Source organism: Chiloscyllium plagiosum, unplaced genomic scaffold, assembly GCF_037043375.1.
Source record: "Chiloscyllium plagiosum isolate Xiang-an unplaced genomic scaffold, Cpla_swu_hap1 HiC_scaffold_6, whole genome shotgun sequence".
Taxonomy (NCBI): domain Eukaryota; kingdom Metazoa; phylum Chordata; class Chondrichthyes; order Orectolobiformes; family Hemiscylliidae; genus Chiloscyllium; species Chiloscyllium plagiosum.
This window is the reverse complement of record NW_028270144.1, coordinates 75,835,479-75,861,398: the sequence shown is the minus strand read 5'-3', so window position 1 is coordinate 75,861,398 and position 25,920 is coordinate 75,835,479. Positions and strand designations below refer to the sequence as shown.

At 40.4% G+C, this 25,920-nt stretch overlaps 1 protein-coding gene across 1 annotated transcript in view; it reads left to right on the top strand.

The window, feature by feature from the left end:
• The first annotated feature begins 24,425 nt into the window (after positions 1–24,425).
• LOC122550674 (beta-galactoside alpha-2,6-sialyltransferase 2-like) overlaps positions 24,426–25,920 on the top strand; it is a 52,540-nt gene continuing 51,045 nt past the window's right edge. Inside the window, exon 1 of the mRNA XM_043691760.2 lies at positions 24,426–25,359. Coding sequence (XP_043547695.1) covers positions 24,426–25,359 — 934 coding nt within the window. The remainder of the gene's footprint in view (positions 25,360–25,920) is intronic.

Sequence of the window (25,920 nt, the reverse complement as noted above, 5' to 3'; positions counted from 1 at the left end):
TTTCTCCTTTCCAAGGAGAACAGTCCCAACTTCTTCAATCTATCCTCATAACTGAAATTTCTCATCCCTGGAACTATTCACTTAAATTATTTCTGCACTATCTTCATTACATTCATATCCTTTCTACAGTGTGGCACCCTGAACTGTGTACAATTCTCCAACTGAAATTTAACAAGTATCTTATACAAGTTCAGCATCACTTACTTGCCACTTTTATTTTATGCCATTATTCATAAAGGCAAGAACACTGTTTGTTTGCTTTATTAACTGATCAATTAACCTGTCTTGCCACCTTCTGTGCACATGTGCAACCTGGTCCCTAGGCTCCTGCACCTACTTTAGAACTGTACATCCTATTTTATATTGTCTTTCAGCATTCTTCTGACCAAATTGCATCCCCTCACACTTTTCTGCATTGAACCTCATCTGCCATCTAACCATCCACTCTACCAACATGTTGACATTCTTTTGGAGCTTCACACTGTTTACAATTCCTTCAAGTCTCAAATCACCTGCAAACTTTGAAATTACCCCCTGCACACTGAGATCTAGATTATTAATATTTATTAGGAAAAGCAAGGGTCTCAATACTGACCCATGGAGAACTCTATTACAAACTATATCAAAAATATCCACTGTTCTCTGTTTCCTATCACTAAGCCAAGTTTAAATCCACATTGCTATTGTCCCTTTTATTCCATGATCTGTAATTTTCCTGACAAGGTTATTGTGTGGCATTATATCAATCAACTTCTGGAAGTCCATGTACACCATATCTACAGCAGTACCCTCACTGAACTTTTCTGTCACTTCAATTAAGAACTCCAGCAAATTAGTTAAACAGGATTTTATACCGATTCTGCTCAATCAACTGACTTTTAACCAATTTTTCTACTAAATCTATGCTAAATTTCTCCCCAGGTGCTTCCCCATCACTGAAGCTAAACTGATTACTCTGCAATTGCTGGGTTTTTCCTTGCAACCTCTCTGGAATAAGTCCATAGGGTCTTGTGGTGCAATAGTAGCATTCACTATCTGTGGATTCAAGTCTCACAGGCTTCAAAGGTGTGCCATGACATGTCATAGAGTCATAAAGTCATACAGCACTGAAACAGACCCTTCAGTCCAATTCATCCATGCCAACCAGACATCCTAATCTGACCTAGTTCCATTTGCCAGCATTTGGCCCATATTGCTTTAAACCCCTCCTGTTCATATAGCCTTCCAGATGCCTGATAAATGTAGTAGACAATAGACAATAGGTGCAGGAGTAGGCCATTCTGCCCTTTGAGCCAGCACCACCATTCACTATGATCATGGCTGATCATCCTCAATCAGTATCCTGTCCCATAACCCTTGATTCCACTATCCTTAAGAGCTCTATCTAACTCTTTCTTGAAAGTATCCAGAGACTTAGCCTCCACAGCCTTCTGGGGCAGAGCATTCCACAGACCCACAACTCTCTGGGTGAAGAAGTTTCTCCTCAACTCTATTCTAAATGGCCTACCCCTTATTTTTAAACTGTGTCCTCTGGTTCGGGACTGACCCATCAGCGGAAACATGCTTCCTGCCTCCAGAGTGTCTAATCCTTTAATAATATTATACGTCTCAATCAGATCCCCTCTCAGCCTTCTAAACTCAAGGGTATACAAGCCCAGTCACTCCAATCTTTCAACGTAAGATAGTCCCGCCATTCCGGGAATTGACCTCGTGAACCTACGCTGCACTCCCTCAATAGCCAGAATGTCTTTCCTCAAATTTGGAGACCAAAACTGCACACAATATTCTAGATGCAGACTCACCAGGGAACTGTACAGCTGCAGAAGAATCTCTTTGCTTCTATACTCAATTCCTCTTGTTATTGTACCCACCTCCACCACTTTCTCTGGCAGCTTGTTTCATACACACATCAACCTCTCTGTGAAAACGTTACCCCTCAGATCCTTTTTAAATCTTTCCCCTCTCACTTTAAACCTATGTCTTCTAGTTTTGGGTTATGCTCCATCCTAGGAAAAATACCTTGTCTACTTATTCTATCCATGCCCCTCATAATTTTATAAACCTTTATAAGGTTACCCCTCACTCTCCAATGTTCCAGGGAAAAAGTCACAGTCTATTCAGCCTCTCCCAATAGCTCAAACCGTCCAGTCCTGGCAACATCCTTGTAAATCTTTTCTGCAGCCTTTCAAGTTTAATAATATCTTTCTTATAGAAGGGTGACCAGAATTGTATACAATATTCCAAAATCAGCCTCAGCAATGGCCTGTACATTCTGAATATGACATTGCATTTCCTGCACTCAAATTTCTGTCCAATGAAGGCAAGCGAACCAAACGCCTTCTTCACTGCCTGTCCACTTGCAATTCCACTTCTAAGGAACTATGCAGCTGCATCACTATGTCTCTTTGTTTAGCAACACTCCACAAGGCCCTATCATTAGGTGTATAAGTCCTGCGCTAATTTGCCTTACTAAAATGCATCACCTCACTTTTATCTAAATTAAGCTCCATTATCAATCCTCAGCCAATTAGCCCATCTGATCAAGGTCTTGTTGTACTCTGAGATAATCTTATTCTCTGTCCACTATATCACCTATTGGTGTCAGCTTCCAATTTACTAACCATACCTCCTATGTTCCCATTCAAATCATTTATATAAATGATGAAAAGCAGTGGACCCAGCACCAATCCTTGTGGCACACCACTGGTCACAGGCCTCCAGTCTGAAAAGCTACCCTCCACCACCACCTTCTGTCTCCTACCTTCAAGCCAATTTTGTTTCCAAATGGCTAGCTCCCCCTAGATCCCATGTGATCTAATCTTACGAATCAATCTACCATGCAGAACCTTGTCGAATGCTTTGCTGAAGTCCATATAGACAATGTCTACTGCTCTGCCTTCATCAATCTTCTTTGTCACCTCTTCAAAAAACCCAATCAAGTTACTAAGACATGATTTCCCATGTACAAAGCCATGTTCACTATCCCTAATGAGTCCTTGCCTTTCCAAATGCATGTACATTCTCTCTCTCAGGATTTCCTCCAACAAATTACCCATTACTAACATAGGGCTCACTTGTTCATAGTTCCCTGGTTTTTTCCCATAGCCTTTCTTAAATAATGGCACCACATTAGCCAACCTCCAGACTTCTGGCACCTTACTCGTGGCTATCGATTATACAAATATCTCAGTAAAAGGCCCAGCAAACTCTTCACTAACTTCCCACAACATTCTGGGAAACGCTTGATCAGGTCCTTGGGATTTATCTACCTTTATTCATTTTAAGACCTTCAGCAGCTCCTCTTCTGTGTGAAAAGGTTGATGAAAATATCTGTTGAAGAAGCCTGCAATGCTTGCAATTTTTCAATAGCCAGAGTTGTGATGCTTGTTGCTTTGATTTAGATCTTAATCACAATAAATGAAGAAATTGAATAATTTGATTTGAAAGTATAAATTCAATAGAAAAGACATTGACCTAGTTTTTTGAACCAAACATGCCACTGACAATATGGCTTGAGGCTGTCCTTTATGTTAGATCATGGGACATATATCACAGAACCAGAGTTCTTGCTGAGAGAGATGTCTTGAGGTTTGTTAACAATACTAACCATTTACACATTATGATATCTCAGACTTTCACACAGCCTGGAATATGTGCTTACTGGTATTACTGTACATTAAATACAAGCAGGTGGGACTAGTTTAGTTTAGGCTTAAGTTCAGCAATGGACGGATTGGACCAAATGGTCTGTTTCCATGCTGTATGACTATCACTCAATGTCTCAACACACACTGATTCCATTGCAATGAGACCTGAATAAAGGCAAGAGGTACCTTTATTGTAGAATGCCATATATCATGATGTCATGAACTGTTTCAAAGGTACACTGCTTGTCTGGTCTGAAATTTATGTATTAACTCAACAAATATTACACATATTTGTTTTGGCTATCCTGTTTCATGTTTATGTGACGATTGTTTCAAAAGTTGTACCAAACTTGCATAATAATACTGGTAGCTAATTCTATTATAAATGATGTAATTCTTATCTGTAAAGCTAGATACATATCTTAACTGTCATAGAAAAGCCTCGGGATAATCTTCAGCTGGAAGACAAAACACCATGCCCTAGTTAGGAAAATCATCCTGTCGGTTCCATTAAATATCAAAGATTATCTCAACTCAACAGTGATTCTTCATACAGCTGTCAAAGTGACTTTTACTTGGTTTAGATTGAGCTTCTATGAGGATTATACTGTTGAGAAGGTCTTTGAATGACTGTTTATTTATTTTGACAGTTTTATGAGCTTCTAGGGGGATTAAAGTTTTTTTAAATTCAATCTTTTGATGTGGATGTTGATGACTGGGCTGGCATTTATTGCACATGCTGATGAGAAGGTGATAGTGAGCTGCCTTTTTGAGCAGTCCATGTGCAATCTACAATGCATTAGTGAGGTAATTCCAGAATTTTGACCCAACGACAGTGAAGGTATGGCAACATATCTCCAAGTCAGGTTTGTGAGTGGTTTGGAGGGGAACTTGCAGCTGGTGGCACTCCTATGTATTTTCTGCCTTGACCTTCTGGATGGTAGTTTTCATGGGTTTGGAAGATGCTGTCTAAATGAATTTCTATTGTGCATTTATTATCTATTGTACAACTATTATCAGTTGTGTAGATAATACACACTGTTACATTGGTGAAGGAGGGAATGGATGGTTGTGGATGTGGTGCCATTCAAGCAGGCTGCTTTGTACTGGATGGTGTCAAGCTTCATGAGTGTCATTGGAGCTGCACCCATCCAGAACAAGTGGGCTAGTATTCCATCACACTGTTTACTTGTACCTTCTAGATAGTGAACAGTCTTTGGGAAGTCAGTAAATGAGTTCAAGTAGTGCTTGAAGGGCTGTTTAATTTCAACATTTCATGATCATAGCAAAGATTTCCCTACTTCATTATGGGGTTCATGCATTCTGTCCATACTGGTACTTGGTGAATGGTTTTAAGAGGATATGTGGGTATGAGCAGGGACAGAAAATATGGTGGATGAGGGATGACAGCTAGAATACTCATGTGTAGAGCTGGGCTGATGTCCCGTGGAGCTGAGACAGACTTTTGAACTTGCCTATCCTGGCATTCACCCAACTCCATGCTAATTCGCCTTCCTTCGGGAGGTGGTGATCCAGACTTCAGCTTACTCGCATCACCCGGTGTGAAAGTAATGTGAGTGAGTTCAAAGTTTGTGAGAAGATTTGTCGCTCGGGTGCTCGTTGCACGCAGACGACAAGCAACATGAATTTGACTGGGACAACACTACCATTATAGGGCAAGCGAAACAAAGAACAGCCAGGGAATTCCTAGAAGCATGGCACTCATCCACAAACTCCATCAACAAACACATAGACCTGGACCCAATATACCGGCCACTACAGCGGACAGCTGAAACTGACAACCGGAAGCGGCAGGGACAGGCCACTATAAATGCCGGAGGAAACACCACAGAAGCGCTTCACAGGAGGCTCCCAAGCACTGAGGATGTCACCTAGACAGGGGACAAAACGTTTGCAACAAAAACTTCCAGCTCGGCGAACAGAACCACAGCAATGTGAGTGAGTCCTGCAGTCAGGAAACAGAATGATGCTGGCAAATGGCCCAACTCGCAACTCCTCCCTCCTAGATGAAAATCCAGGTTTAACATTTATTACTTATGACTAGTTATTAATTAAGGAAATATAAAGCCATTTCAGAGGAGTCAGCAACATTGCTGTGATACTAAGTCACATATTGACCGGACCAAGTTACGATGGTAGATTTATTTTCCTCGAAAGCACTAGTGACCAGAAGGGATTTTACAACAACATCCAGGTCATTACTGATTACAGTTTCTGTTCAGGATTGATTTGTTTATTAAATTTAAAATTGCCAGCTGTGAGGTGGAATTTGTACTCCCCTTCAGATCATTACCAAAGGCCTCTAAATTGGTTAAGTGACATGTGGCTCCACGTTTAAAACTGATAGTTGATTTGCCAGATTTTCATACTTTAAACACAATGATCTGTTAATATTGGTGCTATAGCAATTCAACTGGTTCTACCGGCAGCATAATTACAATGTATTAATTTCCACTAAAATTGTGGATACTTGAAATAACAATAGAGCTAATGAAAAGACATGGAGAGTTAAGACTTTTAGTATCTGGATTAGTGATGCTGGAAGAGCACAGCAGTTCAGGCAGCACCCAAGGAGCAGTAAAATCGACATTTTGGGCAAAGCCCTTCATCAGGAATACAGCAATACAGACAGGAATACAGACGTTTAGTAGTCAGCCTTCCACTGTGTCACACAGCAACAGACAAGGTCATATGCAGACAAGGTCTAAGTTAACTCGGGTGAATGACATGGGGAAAGTGACATGGTGGTAATGTCGCTGGACTAATAATCCACAGCACACACTCTGGGGAAACTATTTTAAATGTGGCACATGGCATAATTCAAATTCAGTTAATTATGCTCAAATATAAAACTGTTCTCTGTAATTATTACTGTAGTAACCAGTATGGATTATTGTTGAAAATCATTCTGACTCACTAATATTCTTTTGGGGAAGGAAGTCTGCTGTCTGTATTCAGTGCGGCCTCCATGTGACTCCAGACCCATAACAATGCCATTGACTCTTAACTGCCCTCTGAAATGGCTAAGCAAGTCAATTATTTTGAGGGCATTTAGGGATGAACAACAAATGTTGGCCAGTAACGTCACATCCCATGAATGAAAAGAAACAGCAAATAGGTTAAGTGCTAGTGGCAAGCAGACAGAGAAAGTACATCAAAGTTATAGACTTAGGTGAGGAACAACTAGCGCCTGATTGGAGCCAGAGGAAGAAGGTGCTAAAAACTAAAATGGAAGGGGGAATGAAACACAGATCAACACATCAAAGGCAGGCTTCCTGCTTGTGGGGAAGTAGAAGATGGAGCATAGTAAGAAAATTCTTGAAAGTTAAACAGAGTCAGAGATAGCACCTGAGCATAGCTGTACCCTAAAGGAAATAACGGTTTTGAACTCCACTGCCAGTTTCTGTTTGCCCAGGAGTCAAAGTGCACCAAATCAAAGAAGTCTTGAAATGTATTGTCATAGTCTTCCCTTCACACTGAGAAAGGTAGCACTATATTTTTTAACAATGATGTTGAGAATGGTAATGAAGGAAAAAATGACAAATGTACCTCATTTTCGCTTTAATAAAAAATCCAGTAAAATGTATCCTGGAGAAATGCAATTCAGCTCTTTGAAGTTAAATTCCCCAGATTTTTTAAAATCTAGTTTTATTCATAAAATAAATACTTTGTAAGTAGCTTGCAATAGGAATAAACAAACCAAGCTACAAGGTATCTATAAAGGGTAAGGTGTTGCTAAGTACCTGATTGTGCCTTTTAAAGCAAAAATGGTGCCTGGCATATCAATCTATTATTATTTTGTCCTGCATCAGCTGTTGAATAGATTTTTATAAGTGAAATAGTGGTTTGTGGAAAGAGAGAAAATACTTTGCAACAGAAATGTTGGTATATCAGAAGCTCTGCAGTCACCATGTATCATGCCAGAAAACCATTGATGGAAGAGGGTTGATCTGAAGGAGGTCATTGTGTGTTGCTCTCCACAGATCCTTTCTGTAAAAACCTTAATATCCTTTAGGGATGACTAACAGGACAAATGTTCCTGTTATTAATTTTACTGCTAATATTCCTAAATAGGCCCTGCGATGTTTTCCCAGCCAGCTTTAGAAAACTGGCAAACCTTGAAACTGTGCAGGACAAATTATTCAGTGAGACTTTAAGAAGTCACCTCACCCAGTGACTAATAGACAAGAATGCAATAAGGCAGCGTGGGACATTATAGTGAATTACTATGCTATACAATTCAGATGGGCCTGAAGTTTCAGCTTCTTTAATGTATTCAGAATCTATACTCAACATAAATCTAACTGATTGCATGGAATATCCATTTTGTCAGCATGTGACTGTTTTCTGTAGATTTTGCCTAAGATTTGAACTAACAAAAACATTTGAAGGGGCATTGTTGTATATGGTCCTGGAAGGGCAATGGCCTAGTGATATTATCATTAGACTACTATACAGAGATCTAGATAGTGTTCTGTGGTCCTGGGTTCAAGTTCTGCCATGGGACATGGTAAAATTTGAATTCAACATAAATGTGGAATTAAGAGTCTAATGATGATCATGGCACCATTGTTCGAAAAACCCATCTGGTTCAGTAATGTTCTTTCGGGGATGAATCTGTTGTCCATGCTTGGTCTGGCCCATATGTAGCTCCAAATGCACAACAATGTGGTTGTCTCTTAACTGCCCTTGGGGCAATTAGGGATGGGCAATAAATGCTGGCTTCACTGATGATGCCCACATCCTGTGAACGAATAAATAAAAAAAAGTGAGGACTACCATCAGATTACCTATTATGATAGTGCTGTATGGAGGTGTGGGCAGAACAACTTGGGATCTCAAAGGAGTGAGACCTAGCATCTGGTCCTCTCCAAGTTCTCTGAACAACATCTATTATATCTATATGACCAGCAACTAATAGCGAACATACATAAATTAAGTCTTGTTAACTATAAGAGACTCTTCTTGTTAGACCGGGCAGTTTTATTGCTATAGCACACTAGACCAAGTAGGCCCTGAAGTTTCCAACACTTAAAGAGAATGGTGCCAGCAATCTTCATCAGGAGTAGCGGTCCCGTCAGTGTGGTGAACTGGCACCCTGTACAACATGGGAGGGAGCGTTGTGGATTTGACTTTGGTGCTCCTACACCATGTGGTGAGCAGGGATGTGAAATCTTCACACTCAGCTTTAAATTGCCTGCTCATCCAGCACAGTCAGCAGTAAGAAAGAGCTGATCATTTAAGCATCCTATAGAAAAACCTCTCATGTCAGTCCTCAACACGGAATGATAAAATAAAAGCATTTCAGACCTGTAAAGAGACACAGGGGAGTTAGCCACTCGTTGGAGAAGGAGAATTAGTAGTGCCAAAAGAAATATAGGCTGCAGCACAAGACTGTGGTCTGTGGGAGTGAGCACGAGTCAAAATTGAGCAGCTAGCGAACTATCATCAGAAGCTCTGTGAATAAGGCTTAAAATCCCTGGTGACACATTCAGAAATGTGCTGCAATCCGAGCTGAAAAAGTGAGAAGACAATAAAATTATTTAGAGCTCAAAAGAAGCACATTACCAGAACAACTGGGCACCATGCAGCATAGCTACAGTGATGGAAGTAAAGGATCGGGAAAAGAATATCAACCTGAGGTCACTGACTCGGGGACATTGTCACTTTAATTGCTGCCTCCACAATGTTGTGCTGATTAAAAGCCGAAGCAAATCTCATCTAAAAGAGACAGAACATTTGGGAGACTTTAGTCAGACTGCAGAAAAGGCAGTCATCCATAATAAAAACCACAGTAAAGGCAGGAATAATTTATTCAAACCAGAAGCAATGGGAGTTATTCAGTAAAACTGTTGATCAAAGTGGGAATCATTTAATAAAACTGTGAATGTGGGATTCATACTGTGGAGCTGAAAAATATATCAAAATCTTCCAATTAGCTACAAACCAGAAAAACCTACCACACAGCAGAAAATCAGCATTCTGTGCCCAAATGCAGCAAGATCTGGACACATTCAGGCTTGGCAGGTAAGTGGAAAGCAATATTGGTGTCACACAAATGCCATGGAATGACAATCTCAAACAAAAGAAAATCCAAATATCGACCCTTGGCATTCAATGGCATTACCATCACTGAATCCCCTACCATCAGCTTCCTGGGAATTACCATTGACTAGGAGCTGACCAGACCAACCATTTAACCACAGTGGCTATGATAGCAGGTCCAAGGCAACATGCTTCCTGATTCCCCAAGGCTTGTTCACCAATTGCAACGTACAAGTCAGGGGTGTGGTGGAATACACCCAGTTTGCCTGAATGAGCGCAACTCCAACAACACTTTACACCATCCTGGACAAAAAAGCCTGCTTGATTAGCACCATATCCACTATCTTCAACATTCATTGCCTCCATCACTAATGCATAACAGCAGCAATGGGTATTATCTACAAGATGCACAGCAGAAACTCACTGAGGCTCCTTGGAAATCACCTTCTCGTCATGCAAAACATTCACCTATAAGGATAAGGATGAGATAACCACCATCTGCATGTTCCTCTCGAAGCTACCCATTGTCTTGATCTGGAATATCACTATCACTTAATTGTCACGGGATCAACGTCCTGGAATTCCCTCTCTAATAGCATTAGAAATATACTAACACCACAGCAATTCAAGAAGGTACCTCACCAACAGCCTCTTAAGTGTAATTAGAAATAGGCAATAAAAGCTAACCTACCTAGCAATGCCCATATCCTATGACTGAATTTTAGAGCAACAGAACTACTGTTACTGCAAAAAAAAAAGTATTTTAGCAAAATATACTTTGAATTTGGACAACATGGCATCAGACTTATTTTTAGTGTTGGGCCAAATAGAATACAGAATTGGACATCTTAGAGAAAGTAATTCTGAAATACAGAATAATATCTAAATGAGCTAATAGGTTAGAAACTGAAGACATAAATGCATGACTAGACACAATTTGAAGTATAGATAGTGGTGTTATCACTCACCAAGGGGTAAAAAAAGCAACAAATATTTTTGAAGAGTTACTGAAAGCCTTTGAGAATTATTTAAATCTTTTGAGAATTACTTAAACCTCTTGAAAGAGCAAGATTCAATAAAAGAGTTCGGCATCAATGAGAAATCCATAATGTTTAATTAACAATCACTATAGATTGGTGATGATATAAAATCAGAATTCATACAAAAAGAATTATTGCAGGATCTGCTGATGAGTCATTATCAGAATTATTGCAGTCCAAAGAAGACTTGACTCTAGAGAAATCTATTTAAGTGAGTGAAGTTGAAGTCCCAAAGCAACACAAATCAATTCTAAGAGAGGTAGCTCAGGGGATCAACAAAGTCCATTCAAGTTTTGTGGCATAAAAACGTTGGGCATCCATGAAATAGTATGGGCCATCAACAGCAGAATAATTGTACTCCAAAACAATTTACAACCTCATGGCCTGGCACATCCCCACGCAACCATTACCACCAAACCAGACACGAAAATGTGTTGCTGGAAAAGCGCAGCAGGTCAGGCAGCATCCAAGGAGCAGGAATATCGACGTTTCGGGCATGAGCCCTTCTTCAGGAATGAGGAAAGTGTGTCCAGCAGGCTAAGATAAAAGGTAGGGAGGAGGGACTTGGGGGAGGGGTGTTGGAAATGTGATAGGTGGAAGGAGGTCAAGGTGAGGGTGATAGGCCGGCGTGGGGGTGGGGGCGGAGAGGTCAGGAAGAAGATTGCAGGTTAGGAAGGCGGTGCTGAGTTCAAGGGATTTGACTGAGACAAGGTGGGGGAAGAGGAAATGAGGAATAAATATCTCATGAGAACCTAATTAAAATTAGAAACATTATACAGTGGGAATTGAAGAAAAATGATATGATTACGCATATTAAGGGTATATATTATGCTGCCTCTTCACTAAGAATTAGACGTCATTTATTACCACATTCGAGGTCATCTCTGATTGATAATCTAGATTTATTGTCTATTAATCTCTCAACCGGTTTGATAACAATAAAAGAGTGCTATTTTGTAGCCTATGAGGGGTCTGAGAATTTCTAAATTTACAGTCTGAGATTCCCTGGTTTTATAGAACTTAGAACATTACAGCGCAGTATAGACCCTTCAGCCCTCGATGTTGCGCCGACCTGTCATACTAACTGAAGCCCATCTAACCTACACTATTCCATGTACGTCCATATGCTTGTCCAATGAATACTTAAATGTACTTAAAGTTGGCGAATCTACTACCGTTGCAGGCAAAGCATTCCATACCCTTACTACTCTCTGAGTAAAGAAACTACCTCTGACATCTGTCCTATATCTATCATCCCCCCAATTTAAAGCTATGCCCCCTCGTGCTCACCGTAACCATACTTAGAAAAAGGCTCTCCCTGTCAACCCTATCCAACCCCCTGATTATCTTAAGTCACCTCTCAACCTTCTTCTCTCTTACGAAAACAGCCTCAAGTCCCTCAGCCTTTCCTCGTGAGACCTTCCCTCCATACCACACAATATCCTAGTAAATCTCCTCTGCACCTTTTCCAAAGCTTCCACATCCTTCTTATAATGCGGTGACCAGAACTGTACACAACATTCCAAGTGCGGCTGCACCAGAGCTTTGTACAGCTGCAGCATAACCTCATGGTTCCAGAACTCGATCCCTCTATTAATAAAAGTTAAAACACTAAGCATTCTTAACAACCCTGTCAACCTGGGTGGCAACTTTCAAGGATCTGTATACATGGACACTGAGATCTCTCTGCTCATCCAAACTACCAAGAATCTTACCATTAGCACAGTACTTTGCATTCCGGTTACTCCGAACAAAGTGAATCACCTCACACTTGTCTGCATTAAATTCCATTTGCCACCTCTCAGCCCAGCTCTGCAGCTTATCTATGTCTCTTTGTAACCTACAACATCCTTCGTCACTATCCACAACTCCACCGACCTTAGTGTCGTAAATAAACAAGGAAAAAACATTTCTGCAATGTTTGCAGTCATTTAAACTTCACAAGCAATACAATGGCTACAGCTGTTATGGATCAGGGCAGATCCCCTCAAAATATTTTAAGGTAGCCTAGACCCTAACTGTTCCTTATTTTAAAGGCAGATGTGAAGTGAGTGTTCCAGCTGTGAAGCATTGGTCAAACCACATAGCTTTAAGCAAAACAGAATTTATTTAAACCCTAAAGCTGAAACACAACACAAGGAAAACAGAATTTAGAATAACCTACTATTGGAAAACTTAACTGACCCAATACAGCAACTTAACTCATTAACTGTCCAAAACAGTAACTGGAATTTCCCATAAACGCAAAAAGGCAAATTCAAGCAGATTGTCAGAGGCAGGAGGAAACTACATCCAGAGAGATTTCAGAGAAAGTCAGTCAGGAATCATTTACTGAAGCTTGCAATCCTTCTGGTACTCACACATCTTCTGACTGCTACAGCTAAAAACAACTAGAAAACCCTGAACTGAGAGAACTGGCCACTCACCTTCTGTTGTAAAAAAAGACACTTGATTCAGGACAAAACCCTTCTGGTTTACAAACTCTCTTCAAAAAAACCCAGGACAAAATAACCTTTTTAAAAGTGACAGCATCGACACACAATAGTCTGTGTGAAGAACCTGCAGTTTTCGATATATCAAATGCAGGATATTCTTCTGCACATTATAAATCTTTCATGTATAGCTCTTGCTAACCTATGCACAACTTTTGATAGTGTATGTAAGTGAACACTGCTTCCAGATATATTTATGTAGTCTGCATTATACAAGTGGAAATTACTTTGGTGGTTTGGTTTGGAGACTTCTAAACATGGTGATCATTTCTTAACATGTGCCTGAACACTCAGCTAAACAAACAAGTGGATTGCCTTCAAAAGAAAAATATACAAGCATTTTTCTAAAAACCTGAACTTAATAGTATTATGGAAACAAATGAAATGAAATGATTGTTAGAGCAGAACAGAATGAGGAATGCAGATGCTAGAGATCGCAGTCGAGAAGTGTGATGCTGAAAAAGCACAGCAGGTCAGGCAACATCCGAGGAGCAGGAGAGTCAACATTTCAGGCAAAAGCCCTTCATCAGGAATGTGTGCGTGTTTGGGGAGTGGTGGGGTAGGTGCTGCTGAGAGATAAACAGGAGGCAAGTTGAGGGCTGGGGGAGGGGGGGGTGGTAAGTAGAAGGTAGCTGGGAAAGTGAAAGGTAGATGCAGGTGGGGGGAGAGGGTGACAGGTCAGAGGGGAGGGTGGAGCGGATAGGTGGGAAGGAAGATGGACAGGTAGGTCAGTTCGAGAGGGTGGTGCCGAGTTGGAGAGTTGGATCTGGGATGAGATGGGGGAAGAGAAGATGAGGAAACTGGAGGAAACAACACCCAGAGATGTTGATACTGTGTGGTCAGAGGGTCCCAAGGCAGAAGATGAGGCATTCTTTTTCCAGGCAATGGGTAGCTGGGATTTGTTGGTGGAGGAGGCCCAGGACTTGCATGACCTTGGCAGAGTGGAAGGGGAAGTCGAAGTGGTCAGCTACACGGTGGTGGAGTTATTTGGTTCATGTGTCCCAGAGATGTTCCCTGAAATATTCCGCAATTTGGCGTCCTATCTCCCCAATGTAGAGGAGACCACATTGAGAGCAACAAAGACAGTAGATGAGGTGTTTGGATGTGCAGGAAAATCTCTGCCGGATGTGGAAGGATCCTTTGGGGCCTTGGATGGAGGTGAGGGGGAGGTGCAGATGTAGATTTTACACCTCTTGCTGTGGCAAAGGAAGGTGCCAGCAGTGAAGGGTGGGTTGGTGAAGGATGTGGACCTAACGAGGAAGTTGCAGAGGGAATGGCCTATGCAGAATGCTAATAGGGATGGGGTGGGAAATATATCTCTGGTGGTGCGGTCTGATTGTAAATGGCAGAAATGGCGGAGGATGATGCGCTGTATCTGGAGATTGGTGGGGTAGAAGATGAGGACCAGAGAGGTTCTATCCTTGGTGCGGTTGGAGGGGTGGAGGTGCGGGAAGTGGAGGAGATGCACTGGAGGGCATTGTTGACCACATGGAGAGGGGAAATTGTGGTTCTTGAAACAGGAGGCCATCTGGAATGTTCTGGAGTGGAATTGCTCCTCCTGGGAGCAGTTTTAGCGGAAGCAGAGGAATTGGAAGTGAGGGATAGCATTTTTATGGGGAGGGGGGTTGGGTGGGAGGAGGTGTAGTACAGGTAGCTGTGGGAATCGATGAGTTTGAAGTAATGTGTGTATTGAGTCAGTTGCTGGAGATGGCGACAGGGAGGGAGGTGTCTGAGATAGTCCAGGTGAACTTGAGATCAGGATGGAAAGTGTTCGTGAAGTTGATGAACTGTTCAACCTCTTCATGGGAGCATAAGGTTGCGCCAATACAGTCATCAATGTAGCGGAGGAAAAGGTGGGGGTTGGTGCCTGTGTACCTGTGAAAGGTGGACTGTTCCATGTATCCGATGAAGAGGAGGTATAGTAGAGGCCCAAGCGGGTGTCCATGGGCATTGATTTGGTCTGAAGGAAGTGGAAGGATTCAAAGGAGAAGTTGTTGAGAGTGAGGACCAGCTCCATCAAACGATTAAGTGTATCGGTGAAAAGGTACTGGTTGGGTCGGCAGGAGAGGAAGAAGCAGAGAGCTTGGAGGCCTTCACCACGGCAGATGGACATGTACAGGGACTGGATGCCCATGGTGAGGATGAGATGGTGGGGGCTGGGGAAATGAAAGTCATGGATTAGGTGGAGGGCATGGGTGGTGTCCCGAATGTATGTGGGGAGATCCTGGACCAAGGGGGACAGGACAGTGTCAAGGTATGAGGAGATACGTTCGGTAGGGCAGGAACAGTGGAGACTGAGGCAGTCAGGTTTGTGAATTTTGGATAAGAGGTTGATCAGACAATGTAGCATTCCTGGACTACGAGGTTGCAGGCTGTGGATGGGAGATCCTCTGAGATGATGAGGTTATGAATGGTCTGAGAGATGATGGTTTGATGATGGGAGGTGAGGTCGTGGTCGAGGGGGCAGTAGGAGGAGGTGTCTGTGAGTGTCCATAATTGTTAGAGCATCCTGGTTGATTTTAGTATCATTTGGCAATCCTCTGAATTCAACCAACCCCCTATCCCTCCATCCCTCCTTTAATGAGGTATCTAAGTACAAAGCAAGATATTTCAAGAGAAAAGTAAAACAAATGTCATAGGCATGAATTATCCTGTGGCTGTACTATAGCTTGCCAGACTGAAACTGCTAACTTAAATTCTAACTCTGGACTCTGCCATTTTTCTAAAAAAGAAACTAAGCAAAGTATTTTGTGGGAAGGAAGCAGTGACAGAACCAGCTAGTGCTTTTATTGTAAATAAAAAGGTTGCTTGAAATACATGCATTCATATTTACAACTTAGTGTGGTGTGTTAGCACTGTCAATAACCAATCTTGACAATCTCTATACTAAACACACCTTAATAGGATAGTGCAAATTGACAAACATACTAATTAGGATGATTATGAAGGATGAAATACACAACATTTTGTTCAGTAAATCAAATTTAAATGGGGGTCATATTTAACTCCCATTTGTTCGCAGTGTTTTGCATAAGTATCAACCTTTTATTAGTCAAATATCGCATTATGTTTTCTGTTTAAAAAAGGTATGTGTATTTGTAAACAGGAACATTTTAATTCATTTGTTTGAAAGGACATAACATTATTTATGATAACTGACCTTTCCCACTTAGATGTTTTTCCTAAATATGAAACAAACCAGAAAAGGATTTTTTTTTGCATGAAATTTAAGAAAAACAAGTAGATAACTCTGAGATTAGCAGCTGCTAGAGATTACTAGAATTTGGAAGTGCAAGACTAAGGTGTGAGAGGTGGTTGGGGAGAATATATTGGCTGGAATTTATTGTAGCTGACAAGGTTATGGTCATTTTTTTCAGGTACTTATCCGTGCAATGTTGTGCATATCTTCTGTTTAAGCTTTTGGACCAGACTCTACTAACTCTCAGACTAACTCACTACAGCCACAACTGGACCTGACCTGCTCAGTTGTATCATGACAACCTAAATACACCTCAACTACCTGATTGACCTGACCCATTAGATCTGATTATGATCCTTCCACAACTGCTCCCACACCAATCCTGCCATGGACCTTACTATTTAATGGATTACCCAGTTACTAACACCATCCACCTACACACTCACTGACTTAGCCATTCAGCCACCTACCCATCTCATCCAATTATCCACCCAGCCACTTACTCAGCTATCCATCTCAGCCACTCACTATTTGGGCTACACTCTCATTTAAAACACTCATGGCTTCACTTGGCATTTCACTAACCCATTCATTACCACTCACTGAAGGAAGCAACCATTAATCTTGCCAGACAAATTAGAGCAGCTAATACTAGACAAAGAGGGTGTGTGCTATTTTCCCATCATCTATCCCAACAGACATCATGAGCGACACACGGCAATGCATTTCTTTGACAATCAATATGTAATTATGTCAGGCTGGGGGAATATTTTTGTGTTCATTCAGAGATATGGGCATCATCAGATGAACCAGAATTCATCACCCATTCCTGGTTGACCTTGAGAAAGTGGTGGTGAGCTACCTTCTTAATCCACATCCATTTGATATAGGTACACCCACAATGCTATTAGGGAGTGAGTTCCAGAATTTGACCCAGTAACACTAAAGGAACAATGATATATTTCCAAGTCAGAGTGGTGAGTAGCTTGGAAAGGAACTTGCAGGTGGTGGTGTTGCTATGTGCCTGCTGCCCTTTTCCTTCCAGATTGTAGTGGTCAAGATTAGGAAGGTACAATCAAAGGAGCCTTGGTAAATCTTGTGCATCTGATAGACGGTACACATTGCTGCTACTGAATATTGGTGGTGGAGCGATGAATGTTTATGGATGGTTTGCACTTTGTTGTCTCCTTTTAGAAATGCTTTTAACAATTAGTTTCTAAGTGGGCTAAGGAGTAGCAGATGGAGTTTAATTTAAATAAGTGTGAGGTGCTGCATTTTGGAAAAGCAAATCAGAGCAGGACTTAATGGTAAGGTCCTGGGGAATGTTGCTGAACAATGAGACCTTGGAGTGCAGGTTCATAGTTCCTTGAAAATAGAGCCACAGGTGGATAGGATAGTTAAAGAAGGCATTTGATATACATTCCTTTATTGGTCAGAGTATTGAGTATAGGAGTTGGGAGGTCATGTTACGGCTGCACAGGACATTGGTTAGGCCACTGTTGGAATATTGCATGCAATTCTGGTCTCCTTCCTATCAGAAGAATGTTGTGAAACTTGAGAGAGTCCAGAAAAGATTTACAAGGATGTTGCCAGGGTTGGAGGATTTGAGCAATAGGGAGAGGATGAACAGGCTGAGGCTATTTTCCTTGGAACATCAGACACTGAGGGGATGACCTTATAGAGGTTTATAAAATTATAAGGGGCATGGATATGGTAAATAGCCAAGGTCCTTTCCCTAAGGTGGGGGAGTCCAGAACTAGAGGGTATAGGTTTAGGGTGAGAGAGGAAAGATATAAAAAGGGACCTAAGGGGCAATGTTTTCACACAGAGGGCGGTGCGTGTTTGGAATGAGCTGCCAGAGGAAGTGGTGGAGGCTGGTACAATTATAGCATTTAAAAGGCATCTGTATAGGTATGAATAGGAAGGGTTTAGAGGGATATGGTCCAAGTGCTGGCAAATGGCACTAGATTGGAGGCAGCACGGTGGATCAGTGGTTAGCACTGTTGCCTCACAGTGCCAGGGACCTGAGTTCCCACCTCGAGCAACTGTGTGTGTGGAGTTTGCACATTCTCCCCGTGTCTGCATGGGCTTCCTCTGGGTGCTTTGGTTTCCTCCCATAGGCCAGGTGAGTTGGTCATGCTAAATTGCCTATAATGTTAGGTGCATTAGTCAGGGGTGAATATAGGGTAGGAGAATGGGATTGGGTGGGTTATCCTTTGGAGGGTCAGTGTGGACTTATTGGGCCAAATTGCCTGTTTCTTCACTGTAGATTAGTTTAGGATATCTGGTCGGCATGGACAAGTTGGACTGAACGGTCTGTTTCCGTGCTATGAATCTATGAGTCTATCTTCCCTGTGACAAATGTTAAGCTGACCTGCCCGTAGTTTACTGTTTTCTGTCTCCCTCATTTTTATGGAATAAAGGAGATATGTTTAGTATTTTCCAGTCTAAAGGAATCTTCACCAAATATAGGGAATGTTGAAAAATTAGCACCAATGCATGAACTATGTATGATTATATGTTTTCAGCACTTCCAGGCATGACATTGGATGACTTTACTGAAGTATTTAAACATTTTTAGCACATAAAATTATATTATATATTTATCCCCTTTTCTTTGAACACTTGTTAAGTGTTCTGACCAGTTGCAATGCTGAGCACAGTGCTTCTGCACACAAAGATTATGTGATGCCCATATCCTTTGAATTATTAAAACAAAAATTGGAAAATAAAAACATGTCCATTTTGGCAGGAAGGATAAAAAAGAAACATATTGTCTAAATGGTGAGAGATTGCAAAGCTCTGAAATGCAGAGGAATCTAATTTTCTTACTGCATGAATTGCAAAAGTTTTGTATGCAAGTACAGGAAGTAATTAGGAAAGCTCATTGAATGCAGTCATTTATTGCAAGGGGGATTGAATTAAAAAGTCATGAGGTTATGTTTGAACTATAAGGGCATTGATGAGATCACATCTGGAGTAGGAAGCATATTGCATTGGAAGCAGCTTGAAGAAGTTTTTTTAAAATAATACTTGAAACAGATGCGTTGTCTTATGAGGAACAGGACAGTGTGGGTTTGTATTCACTCTGTCCCTTTTAGGTATTTATTGTGATTGAGATTTGAAATCCCAGGCTGCTTTCAATATCCTACCCAGTGCAGATGCATGAATTCACTGTTGCTCTTTTCCTCTTGTTCTTAAAAAAAGTTAACTATTGGGAAGCAGAACCAGACTGTGCCAAATGAAAAGAGTCAACTAACCGTAAATGGATTGCAGTTTTTACAAATCCTTTGCACTTGTAATAAGAGTCAGCATAAACTGCCTTCCAGTAATAAATTTAAGAGAAGGACAGAAAGTTGTATCACAAGAAATTATATTAGCATTCTGATCGAGTTATGTCGTGCCCAGTCAGTGGTAAACATCAGATGGATTCATTGAGTTACTGCACTCTGTTTTGCATCCCTTTACATATATATAGGATCTAAACTGTGCCATAAGAAAAGATGGATGGTCAAGTTTCTCAGCCAAGAACTTGGAATATTCCGCATAATTGGAAACCTTTTGGGAGACCTTCTTAGGCAGTAATAACTGATTCTGACTAATTCATGACTAACTCGGGAATCAGGAGTCCAGATACTGTTCATTTTGAATGATGTAACTTCCTTTCTTCCAGTTTTCTGCAGAATGTCTTGCACCTATCTCAGAGCTGACACTGCAAGGGATCCTAACCAGCAGATGGCTTCCTGCTCTCACTTCTTCTGGACTCTTCGTTGTTCTTGAGTTATTGGTGTTCATATAGAATTGAGACCTTCCTCCACTAGCAACTGCACTCACCTTCCACCTCTTCAAGACTAGCATGACTTCATTCCCAGAAGAGCCAGTTGTGGCTTAAAATATAGGTAAATCATTCTTAAAGATACTAATGTAAAAATGTCTTGTGACGTTTTTTTAAAAACAGATTTCATTAGACTGAACCTGAATAGACTCCACCTGAAGTAGAATGGAACCTGTGTGACAGAAGAAAGGGTACAAAGGGAAATGGCAATTGTTTAAAATTAGTAAGTTATAGCAAAGCTACAAGAATGGAAATAAATTCATTATAAATAAAAGCGGAAATATTTTTATGGCATACTAGGTTAAGGGAGGGCATAGACGGTCAAGAAATAAATAGGGTTTTAGAATAGGAATACAAAAAGATGGCTAAGATAAAATGAGAAGAATTGCTTCTATTAATAATTTAAACTGTAAAGCAATACACAATTCTGTAATAAAACATGGATGACTAGAGGCAATCATTCATTTTGATGATTCATATAAAGTTGACATTACGGAGGCATAGCTACAGAAAAATCAGGATGGAAATAACACACTGCAGAGCATAACACATTTGGAAAGGATAGAAAGATGGATGTGAAATAACTGTGCTTATTAAAATTATTGTAATGACATTTGAAAATAAATGCATAACTATCAGTAAAGCTGAAGTAGAATCGATATAGCCAGCGATATAAGATAATGCAAGATCAATCAAATTAATAGGGGTAGTTTACACACCCTGAATAGTGGAAAGGAGAAGGAGAAAACAATAATTAGGTAAATCAACAAGAAAGAGAGATTTTGCAGCACACTAAAATTAATTAACCCTAAGGAGTACAAAAAGGGATAAGCTAACGGAGCTCTCCCGGTGTCTACGCAACTCCTTCCTAAACCAGTATGAAAGAAACCTGGCAAAGAAACAACATACTACAATTTTGAAACTTGAAAGAAAAGTAAAATACAATTCTAGCAATACTCAGAAAATCCAACAGCATCTGAGGAAGAAACAGAGTTAGTACTCAAAGTCATCACATTTATCAGACTTGATTCACAATTGAATTTACTAATATGAACCAGCGTAGATATGAGAAGTTAAATTAGATGGCTATGGAGGCAACCATAACCATAATATAATATTCCTTCAGGTAATGAATTAGAAGGCCATCAACATGATAAAGTAGGTCAGGCAACATCTGTGGAGACAGAAGCCGAGTTATTGTTATGGTTCAGTGAGCTTTCATTGTGAAGATGATCAACCTGAAACACTGGTTACAGTAGGAAGTATGGTAATCAGGCCCACGGAAGAAGCAATGTGCCAATCTCCAAAGCGAATAAACATGCCATCCCTGTCGCACGAGCCATCAAGATTGTTAAAGGTGGGTCAGGGATTAATGGAGTCACACAAATCTTCTGAGCGTCTTAAAAGTTGCCAGCAAAGCCTGTTCGTAGAGGATAATGTGTCCCACATTGTCAGGTGAGGAACTGAATTTGCGAACGTGTGAGGAGCCTTTGTCACAATTCCTCCCTCCCCCAAAATTCCTTCTTGCAAACCACATCCCATTCTCACTGAAGAGAAGTCTTGGTGAAGTCTTCACAGTAGCCAAAGTGTTCAATAAAGCTGAGGAAAAAGATATTTCACTGATAAACAAGAACAAATTATACACTTAAACATTGTGAATGCATAAAAACATAATACATTGGATATCCAAAGGTCCTGTATTTGAATCCCTCATTAGGATTTGTTGGTCACACCAGGTCAGCTCAAAATATGCTGAAAAATGTGTTGCTGGAAAAGCGCAGCAGATCAGGCAGCATCCAAGGAGCAGGAGAATCGAGGTTTCGGACATAAGCCTGAAGAAGGGCTTATGCCCGAAACGTCGATTCTCCTGCTCCTTGGATGCTGCCTGACCTGCTGCGCTTTTCCAGCAACACATTTTTCAGCTCTGATCTCCAGCATCTGCAGTCCTCACTTTCTCCCAGGTCATAACATGGCCAAGCAGGTTAATTGTTAACCTGCCAATCCTACCAACATGCTAATGGAAGACAGTAAGGGTGGGTGATCCTTCAAGTCAGCATGCTTGATGTTGACTGAAACCCCTCAAGCTATAGCTTCTTGCTTCAGACTGATTAACCTGTTTGAGGAAAAGCAAGCTATGGATAACAGACATTACTATGAGTCTTGTCTTCCTTGTGCAACTCCTGGTGTGGGTAGTGTTTTAAACCTAATAATAATTGAAGGCATGATTAAAAAAAAGACTAAGTGTATGAACACCAGGGGGAAGCATAACAATAGAGAATGCATTAAGAATAGGAGAGAAGATAAAGACAAGCATTTAAATTGTCAAGGAACATAAAACAGTGCTGCATACTTTATAGGTACATAAATAAAAAATAAAGATGTTGAAATGGATATAGAATCACTCTGGGATGCAAAGGATAAAATCCTTGGCAATGATGACAAAATAGTTGAAATATTAAAGAATTATTTGCTTCAGTATTTACCAAACAGATGCATCTGATGGACATTTTATTGGAAGATTAGATTAGAAATTATGGTCCAGACTTTCTGATGACCAGGTATTCGGTTCTGCAGTGTCAGAGCAGTTCATGAAGACTCTGAGGAATTCCTGATAAGATAAAGGGAGTATAAATTCACAAATCACATAAAATAGCGATGCAGGTTAGCAAGGTATCCTAAAAAATACACACACCAAGAGAGCACGAGGGTTTAATTTGAGAGGGGTGGAATTCAAAAATAGAGAGCTTATGCTCAACTTGTACCAAATCTTGGTCAGAGCACACTTAGAATGTTGTTTGCAGTTCAGATTCTACATAAAAAAGTGATATATAAGCATAACATAGGATGCAATAAAAATCTAGAAGAATCATATCAAAAGCATAGGTTATGCCAAACAGGAGAGGGTAAACACATCAGATTTCTTTTCTCTTGAAAAGATAAGGCTGATAGGGGTCTTTACAATTACAAAATGTTTTGATGGCACAGGCAGAGAGGAAGCATTCCCACTATTGGGGATGAGCAAAACAAAAGGCAATGTGAGGATGTCACCAAGAAATCAACCAAAGAATGTTTAAAGAAATTTCTTTACCCAGGTATTAGTTGGAATGTGGAGCTTGCTACCACAGCAAGTGGTTGAGCAAAATGGCATTTATGAGAGGAAAATAGAAAAGAAGGTCATGCCGACAATGCGATGAAGAAGCATAGAAAGAGGATAAGTAGCATAAATGCCAGCATGGATTATTTGGGTCAAATGGCATGTGCTGTAAATTCTATGTAACTTCTGTGTACTATATAAAAAAAAGTATGGACCCTGGTTTTAATTTATTTGTATTATTTTCAAAAGTGTTGTATGAAGCCATTAATCACTATGAAGTGAATGATGCCTTTTATTAGTGTTCTCTTTGTGAAGGAAACTTTCTGCTTTTGATAATTCTTATTTTACTGATAGTTGTCAAATATCTTAAGTTCAGCTTGTTTCTTAAAAGTATTTTGTTTTTGATTTTTCTTTTATCAACGGTGTCAGTCTCTGTGTTGGAAGCTATGGGTCAAACCCCACTCAAGACTTGAGCATAAACTTTAGGGTGACACTTCAGTGTAGAACTGAGGTGTGGAGATGCCTTTTGAATACCATGCTAACGTCCTAAATTCCAATGAATGTATCATTGTTAATTATCCATGCTCACATGCATTTTGCCAAAAGTTCCACATAGCAAGATAACGCTTCCCCATCCCACAAAAGGTATTATATGAAAAAAAATTGGTTAATCGTACTTTTTAAAATGTACCAAATGTATGGTAAAGACTTTGGCAAGCACTTGACTCAGATAAAGGAATTTGTGCCAATGCGTCATTGTGTTGTGACATCTTTTGCCCCTTTTTTGTGATGTCATTGTAACAATAAAGACACTCCGCTACTTTGCTCCTGTTCTGAGAAATGGTGGCAGTGTCCCTTTTTAAAAAAAATGGTGTGACCAGAGATTCCTTCTTTAAAATAAGGTCTTTTGATTTTGCTAACTTTTTTTTTGACATTTCTCACTGTAATGCTTCTCTGTTAATCAAATCTGTCCTTTATTTTATTGTTTTTTAGCTGGCTTTTTCACACTCCAGCTGTGCTGAATCCAAGAGGAGTTTGGTGCAGCTTGGACAATGAAAGCCAAGACCAAGCAGTGGAAGCAGCTAGTACTGATTGGGATACTGGCATGGGCACTCGTCTTCTTGCTGCTGTTTACATATTTCACAGACTCCAAAACAGATGAGCGTCCAGCCAGCTCTTTCACATTCACTGAGACAAGAAGGCTCTTCCCCGTACAGGGTAAACAGAGAGTCTTTATGGGAGCTTTCCCAAATCCAAAGGTCTCAGCAAGTCAAAGAGAAAATAGCCTTTTCTTTGAGAATGATGAAGATTCTGTGCATTCATTGCATTTAGATTCTTTGAATGATGGAAATCTAAAATGGAGCCAAGTGGAAGAAAATGGTGAACTTCAAGTCAAGATAAGAGTGAAGAAGATGAAGATTGGCACCGACCAGCACATTCAACACAAGCTAATAAATACGCTAGTTAAAATTGCTAATGATGGCAATATGTACGAGGAAACAATTATTCAAGATACTAAATCTAAACCTCACAAAAGGATATCAAAAAATAAGCAAAAACAAAACTATGAAGTAGACCCATTTCTTGAAAATCTAGATTCCTTAGAGCTAGAGGACTTGGAGTTTTCAAAATCCAGTTCAGTGCTTGCCAATCTGTGGAGAGGAAATGTTTCATCTGGGATGCTGAATCCTCGTTTACGGAAAGCTATGAAAGACTATATGAATGAAAACAGACATGGTGTCCAGTTTCAAAGGAAAAGTGGCATGGAAAAGATGATTGGAGAAGAGCTTCTCTGTGAACTCAAAGACAAAATCAAAGTAAGAACCCTCGATGGGAAGGAGGCTCCATTTTCTACAGCTAGATGGAAAAAGCATTTTCCTAAAATACCACTGAACAAGATCAGGACTAACACACAGGCCTACAGAAATTGTGCTGTAGTCACATCTGCTGGTTCAATATTGAATTCCTCCCTTGGCGAAGAAATAGGTAGGAACAGAATTTTTGTCATTTGAAGTGAAATTTGTTATTGGCTGAAAATTTCAGTTTGCAGATGTATAATGAGCAATCAAACAATTCTCAAGTGAAAGAAATTTCTGTAAGGTTGTTTTTACTCACTGAAGTGGTCATTGTATAATATTATGGTTGCATCTGTATGCTTCTCACGAGAACAAGGTTTGTTGCTCAACGTTGAATTTTTATAATTTCTGTTCTCCGGAATGTAGTGAGTCATGCCAGAGTAAATTCCTTATGTAATAATTTTCCAGTATATCACCAAGCAACCATTCTACTTGCTTCTAATTGAGGTCACCCCAGTTGATGCAATCCAATCCAGTGGGCATCCTGCCATCCAGAACAGAAACCACAGCTCTATCATTTATTTTCTTCCCGGGGACAATCTAAGGAACATTTGCAGTGCTGATTTAACTATGACAATCCTATGGATCAAATGTGGTATACCCTTGTTCCTTAGTCACAAACACCATATGCAACATTTCTGATTCACAAAATCAAGTCCTACCCTAAACTTGATGGGAATATTGTTATAGT